Source organism: Salvia splendens, chromosome 1 (genome assembly GCF_004379255.2).
Source record: "Salvia splendens isolate huo1 chromosome 1, SspV2, whole genome shotgun sequence".
Taxonomy (NCBI): Eukaryota; Viridiplantae; Streptophyta; class Magnoliopsida; order Lamiales; family Lamiaceae; genus Salvia; species Salvia splendens.
In genome coordinates, this window is record NC_056032.1 from 28940177 (window position 1) to 28947146 (window position 6970).

A 6970-nucleotide genomic window follows, 5' to 3' on the forward strand; every position below is an offset into this window, starting at 1 on the left:
AGCAACTTTGAAATCGCGATCTTCATGTATACACCCCAAACCCACACCTACCACATTTCAAATTACTATTAAATAAACACATCATCCCAGATTATAATTTTATTCATTCACAAATAGTGTGAACCTTTTTGTGATTAGTGATTATATTAGAGATTACACGTTAACGAAAAGTATTAGGAGTAAGGACAACTCATTTCAACTAATGAAAATGAACATCAAATTTCATTTGCCGAAATCAAATAAGACGAGAAATGAATATGAATTTAAAGCATGATAGTATAGTCTGTATTAAATAGGTGTAGGTGTAGGTGTAGGTGGGAGCAGCCGTCAAAAAATTAAGATCCGCGATCTGGTATTAGTAGGCGATCCAATCCAATGGATATTACTTGTTAGGTCGATCATCAATCCATCATAGTAGCAGCAATTGATGGAGACAGAATCATCCTCGACAAAGCTGATGGAGGCCAACTCGCCCAAATCCCCCGGCCGCAGACGGAGATGCATCTGCCTCTCCGCGACCGCAGCAGCCCTTCTGGCCCTGGGCCTCCTCCTCCTCCTAATCCTCGGCCTCACCGTCTTCAAGGCCCGGCGCCCCACCACGCGGGTGGACTCCGTGGCCCTGGACGACCTGGACTTCTCGGTCGACCTCGCCCGCCTCCGCGTGGTGGTGAACGTGAGCCTGGCCATAGGCATCACCATCCACAACCCGAACCGCGTCGGCTTCAAGTACCACAACGGCACGGCCCTCCTCCGCCACCGCGGCAACGAAATCGGGGAGGTCCCCGTCCCGGCCGGGAGGATCGGGGAGCGGGACACGCGCTCCCTCAACCTCACCCTCGCCCTGATGGCCGACCGCATCGTCTCGGACTCGACCCTGTTCAACGACGTCGTTTCCGGGACTTTGCCAATCCAGGCGTACGTGAAGCTATCCGGGAAGGTGAGGATAGTGTTGAGCATTCATGTGGCCACGTATTCGACCTGTGATGTGGATGTCATACTCACCAATCGGACTCTTTCGAATCTCAAGTGTCATTACAGGACCAACATCTGATTCTGTTTTTCTTGCTTTAATAAATTAAATTATATTAGATTAGATTGAGATACACTGTTAATAATAGAGGTTATACTACTTTTACATTCTCTATTTTGTTCTACTGGCCCTCTTTTATTATATGCCAATTTATACTGTTTTTTTTCTTTTCTTAAAGTGATGCAATTATTATAGCCATCGTCATTTGCAAATTGCACAACCATCTCTTTCTTCTATCTTTAATCACACACTAGCTTTATGCCTTCATCGCAAAATTCGTGCTCGTCTGCGTTGGAAAGGAATGAAAAGAATATGTATGACTCAAGAAAATAATCAAGAGTATAACTAGAAAGGAAGCCAAAGATAATGGAATTATAAATAAATTGTTTACTTTCTGTCTTTCTTTGTTAACTAGAAAGGAAGTCAAAGATAATGGAATTATAAATAAATAAATTGAACACGATATAAAAGAGTTAGATGGATTAAAGTGAGTACATTTCTTTTCGATATGTATTTTCTGAAAATAATACTCCCTCCGTTCTTTTATATTCGGGTTTTAAGAAATGTTAAAAAAATAGATGAAAAAAATAAGTGAAATATGAGTTTCACTTGTATATATTAGTTTTAAATGATATGGGAGTGGAATGAGTTGGTGAAATATGAGACCTTTTTACCATTTATGGTAATTATGAACCGGGACTCCTATTTGCGGACAGACCAAAATGAAAAAATGGGACTCCTATCTGCGGACAGGTGGAATAAATAGTTAAAGTGGATGAAAAGTATAGTAAGAGAGAGAATAATGTAAAAGAGAGTCTCATCTATAGTAATTTCTTACTTTATTTTTTCCTTTTTTACTAATTATTACTTCCCCCGTCTCATAATAGATCTCATACTTTCCTTTTTAGTTTGTCCCATAAAAGATGTCACATTTCATATTTTGGGAAAAAAATTTCTCTCACATTAATATAAAGTACTATTTTCTCTCTCCGCCTAACACACAAAATAACATCTCCTAAATTCATGTGTCATTTCCCAAGTATGTCATCTATTATGAGACGGAGGGAGTATCATTTTCACAAAGCATATGAAAAAAAATATATGTATCAGTTAAGTTGGACAAACGGAGTACATTATAGTCTTTACAATATTATAAGATACAAAATCAAGAAGAATACATACAAGAAGAACTAACACATTTAGAAAGAGGTGAAAAAGTACAAAACAATTACAAGGGAATATAATGAGATCTAAAGGATCAATTTAGAACAAGCACGGATCTCATGAGTGACAAATACTTTTATCAAAGATTGCTTTGCAGGTAAGAATTGTAACTTTTACCAAGAACCAACACACGACCGACCCTAGGTCTAGCCAAACCAAACATCACTTCCACGACGAACAAAGACAGTAACACTCTTGAACCTCACACAAAGACAATATCTCAAGTTCATGCTTTCACGGCCAGTCTTTGTGATTGTTTAACCCCTGAGGTTGAACCCCACTAAGAGCACAAGAACTTTCAAGATTTTAAATTTCAAATTTCACCATTAATAATATAATAATACTATGCTTATTACACTTCGAACTTAATTAATTTTTAGTTTTATGGAGTAGTACAATTTTGGAATTGTAAATTAAATTGTTATATTCTATTGAATAATGATCCGACGGCTAGGAAAGATCTATTGCTAGTTATGATGTCGAAGTTAACGACTAGTTTGATTGAGATGATACTAACCTTTTCGGTTGCGATAATTTCTATCGAGAGAGTATTTTTTTCAATGAAATATATTATGATAAATTTGTGAAATAGACAATTGAATTAGTGATAATTTAATTGCATATAGTGAAGAAAAATATTTTTTTTAAAAAAGACAATAAAATTATTTTTCAACGATTTCAAGGCATGGCGACTCATCGAAAACATCTACAATCTAGCGTAAAAGTTGTAAGGATATTATTATCTTATTTTAAAATTTCAGTACCAACCTATTAAAATTTATAGTTTTGTCACTACTTGTAAAACGCCGCAACGGTACCGTTCCCTTGGCATGAAATGGATACCTAGAGTTAGGGATGCTCTAATTGACATATGAGGGGTACAACTAGGAATGTCAGTGCAACCCACAACCTAAGATCTAAGTGGGGCTAACCTGAAACCTAATTGGTTGGACTTAGGTATAACTATTATTTATTCTTTTGTCTTGTTTGACTACTAATTCGAAACATTGGTGATTTGTATAATATAACTAACTATAAAAAAAATTAACCTTAAGGTGTCCCCTCCTACAATTCTATAATTCCATTTTAGTAGTATATGGGTTAGATTTTATTAATATAGTAAATAAATAAATGCGCTAAAATTCGAATTAACTGTAATAAATATTTTGAAATCTAAAAACGTTAAGAAATAAGTTTAGTTTTTATTTTATTTATATAAATTTTAAAATTAGTACTTCATATGTTCTATAATAGATGTCACACTTTCATTTTTAGTTTATTCAACAAAAAATGTCACATTTCTTTTTTAAGAAAAAAGTTAGTCTCTCATATTAATATAAATATAATATTCTCTTTCCACCTAACACACAAAACAACATCTCCTAAAATTTCATTCAATTACCAAGTGTGCCATCTAGGGGTGCAAATTTAGTTCTCGGGTATACCCGATCCCGACCCAATACCCGGCGGGTTTTGGGTACCCGAAACCCAAATATATGAGTTCGGGTACGGGTTTGGGTAGTTAATGTTAGGATTTTTCGAGTTTAGGGTACCCGAAAACCGTATTAGGGTACCCGACTAATACCCAATTAAACCCGATTAATTATGTATTTGTGATAAATATTTTTATTTAGTATATGGCATATTGCTTGTAGGGTAGATTAAGGATAAATTTATTTAATCGCATTTACATGTATGAATGCTTTTAGTATAATGCAACCTTTCTGATTCGGGTACCCGAATTTGCAGACCTACTGCTATCTATTATGGGACGGAGGGAATGTATAATTATATTTGAGTTTAAATATGAGTAGTTCATTAGGCTAGTCCAAGAACCTAAAGGTTGAAAATTTCCAACCAAATAAAGGCAGAAGCCGCACATTCCAAAGACCTAAAATGGATGGGCCTTTGGCGGAGTTATTATTATATTGGGGTGATTTGGTCCGAAAAGGAATGGGCTTTGACAACGACAATCCAGTTGAAATTTTATGGTTAAAGTCGTTGTGTGTATGCTACTACTACTAAGTCTAATATAATGAAGGTGGCTGGCGGGCGCCGACAGCTTGTCATGTAGTATAATTGTAGAAGCGTTGACCGGTAGAAATGTAAAGGAGAAGAGAATAAATCGGAGAAACAATTGGCGTAGAATGCGCGTGATGGTTAGAAATCAATCGATAATATCATCGATCTCAGATCCAAGATGAATTAAACCAAACCAAACCAAACCAAAAATAAATAATGGAAAACGACGGGCAGTGCAAGGCAGGCGAGGGCGGGCGATCCTTCCGCCTCCGCAGCCCGAGCCTCAACTCGGTGCGGCTGCGGCGCATCTTCGACATCTTCGACAAGAACAACGACAGCATCATCACCGTGGACGAGCTGGGCCAGGCCCTTGCCCTTTTGGGCCTCCAGACGGACCAGGCCCAGCTCGACTCCATGGTGCAGAGCTATGTCCAGCCCGGCAACACCGGCCTCTCCTTTGACGACTTCCAGGCCCTCCACCGCTCCCTCGACGACGCCTTCTTCGGCCTGGCCGACGAGGCCGCGGAGGTGGACGACAAGCAGGAGGAGTACGACCTCACCGAGGCCTTCAAGGTCTTCGATGAGGACGGGGATGGATACATCTCCGCTACGGAGCTGCAGGTCGTGCTTAGCAAGCTCGGCCTGCAGGAGGGCACCGAGCTCGATCGGGTCGAGGAGATGATCTCGTCCGTCGATAAGAATCACGACGGACGGGTTGATTTCTTTGAGTTTAAGGATATGATGCGCAACGTCATTGTCCCTTCATCCTAGACTTCATTTCTTTTTTTTGCTAATAAACTATTATACTACTAAATTTTTTCTTGTTGATGTTTTAGTTATGTGTCCTTCTCTCTCTGTTTTGTGCCTTGTTGGTAATGGTAATGCGAGGAATTTGCATCCATTTCATTTAATCTATATATGTTGTAACTTGTAAGAGCTACCCTATTCGTATATATATGTGTGTGTGTTTTTCTACATTTTGTAAGATGATATAGAGATGGCCAAAATGGAATTGAATTACTTTGTGTATGGAGCATCAAACTATATTCTCAATTTTGTTACAAAACACTCTTTAACAAACTTATAATGCAGCATTGCTGCGTTTGAAAGAGAGAAAGATATTTTGGAGAATTTGAATATATTTTCGTATTGATTGAATTGAGAAAGTACAACCAGATACACCACCTTATATACTATGATGTTGGTGGTGTAGATGCAACGAGAACACATGATAACAACTTCATGTAACTAACAAACTAACTCAACTCTCTAACTAACTAACAACTAACTGCAGCTCAATGACAGCTGTATAAACGGCTTCCTTCACGTGTGATGAGTCGAGTTTCACGAGCTAAGTCGACGACGTTGATGCATGGCAGTCTTCTTCTCTAATAGTCCTCCCTCAAGATGGACTATAGACTGACTTGAAGTCCATCTTGAACAACAGATTACGGAAGGGTCCTGTCGCCAAAGGCTTCGCGAATATGTCTGCAAGTTGAAGATCATTGCGCACATGTAAAGGTTTGATCACTCCTTCGGCAAGCTTTTCTCTAACGGTGTGGCGGTCAATTTCAATATGTTTGGTGCGTTCGTGGAATACTGGATTGGAGCTGATGTAAACGGCAGCTTGATTATCACAGTAAAGAGGCACATGTTGCTTCACTTCTATGCCAAAGTCTCTGAGCAAGCAACTATCCACACCACCTCACAACAAGCAACAACCATAGCTCTGTACTCGGCCTCTGCTGAGGATCTAGACACGGTGTGTTGTTTCTTGGAGCGCCATGATATAAGTGAAGTGCCTAGAAACAAACAAAAGCCAGATATGCTTCTCCTAGTGTCGGGGCAAGCAGCCCAATCTGCATCAGAGAAATTACTCAAGGAAAGATCAGATTTGGCCGAGTAATATAGTCCATGGCCAATAGTTCCCTTCAAATATCGCAAAACATGTTCACCAGCAAGCATATGTCCAGTGTGAGGTTTTGATAGGAATTGACTAAGCTTGTTAACCGCAAAAGTGATATCAGGCCGAGTTATACACAGATACACAAGTCGACCTATCAATCTCCTATAAGCAGTTGGATCAGTGAGAGGTTCACTCTCTTCTTGCTGCAGTTGTTTGCTTGAATCCATAGGTGTAGCAGAGGGTTTAGGGTTCAGCCAAGTAGGCCAGCATCTGTGACAAGATCTAGAGCATATTTGTGTTGTGAAATGAATATACCACTCTTATTTCTTGCAATTTCAATCCCTAAAAAATATTTGGGATTGCCCAGATCCTTGAGCTTGAAATGAGCTTCAAGGAAATCCTTAAAACTGGCAATAAGTGTGGTGTCACTGCTAGCAACAAGAATGTCATCCACATAAATCACTACTCCAAAGAAATTGCCATCCTTAGATCTCTTGAAGAAGTAAGAATGATCTGATGCTGATTGTGATAAACCAAATCCAAATAACACTTGAGAAAACTTCAAATACCACTGCCTAGAGGCTTGCTTTAAGCCATAGAGTTATTTCTTCAAACGGCAAACAAGTCTACCAGATTCTGGAGCTGGTTGTTGGACTTCCAATCCAGGAGGCAATGTCATGTATATTTCCTCATCAAGCTCACCATATAAAAAAGCAATATCAATATCTAAATGAGCAAGATGCCAACCGTTCACAGCAGCTAAGGCTAATAGCATTTTAATGTAGTGA

The 6970-nt window shown here is 39.0% G+C and overlaps 3 protein-coding genes across 3 annotated transcripts; 2 read left to right on the plus strand and 1 right to left on the minus strand.

Moving 5' to 3' along the window:
- Positions 1-427: 427 nt before the first annotated feature.
- Positions 428-1051, plus strand: LOC121765360. Its single transcript, XM_042161518.1, has one exon. It carries the CDS (start codon positions 428-430, stop codon positions 1049-1051), a length of 624 nt encoding a protein of 207 aa, XP_042017452.1.
- Positions 1052-4309: 3258 nt separating this feature from the next.
- Positions 4310-5317, plus strand: LOC121798233 (calcium-binding protein CML42-like). Its single transcript, XM_042197141.1, has one exon. The coding sequence runs from the start codon at positions 4493-4495 to the stop codon at positions 5045-5047; it is 555 nt and encodes a 184-aa protein (XP_042053075.1). The 5' UTR covers positions 4310-4492; the 3' UTR covers positions 5048-5317.
- A 624-nt stretch (positions 5318-5941) lies between these two features.
- On the minus strand, positions 5942-6409 carry LOC121765436 (uncharacterized mitochondrial protein AtMg00240-like). Its single transcript, XM_042161638.1, has one exon. It carries the CDS (start codon positions 6407-6409, stop codon positions 5942-5944), a length of 468 nt encoding a protein of 155 aa, XP_042017572.1.
- Positions 6410-6970: the final 561 nt, after the last annotated feature.

Bases quoted from the DNA above. Each gene is read 5' to 3' on its own strand.
- LOC121798233 (XM_042197141.1), top strand. From the start codon at position 4,493: ATGGAAAACGACGGGCAGTGCAAGGCAGGCGAGGGCGGGCGATCCTTC.
- LOC121765436 (XM_042161638.1), bottom strand. From the start codon at position 6,409: ATGGATTCAAGCAAACAACTGCAGCAAGAAGAGAGTGAACCTCTCACT.
- LOC121765360 (XM_042161518.1), top strand. From the start codon at position 428: ATGGAGACAGAATCATCCTCGACAAAGCTGATGGAGGCCAACTCGCCC.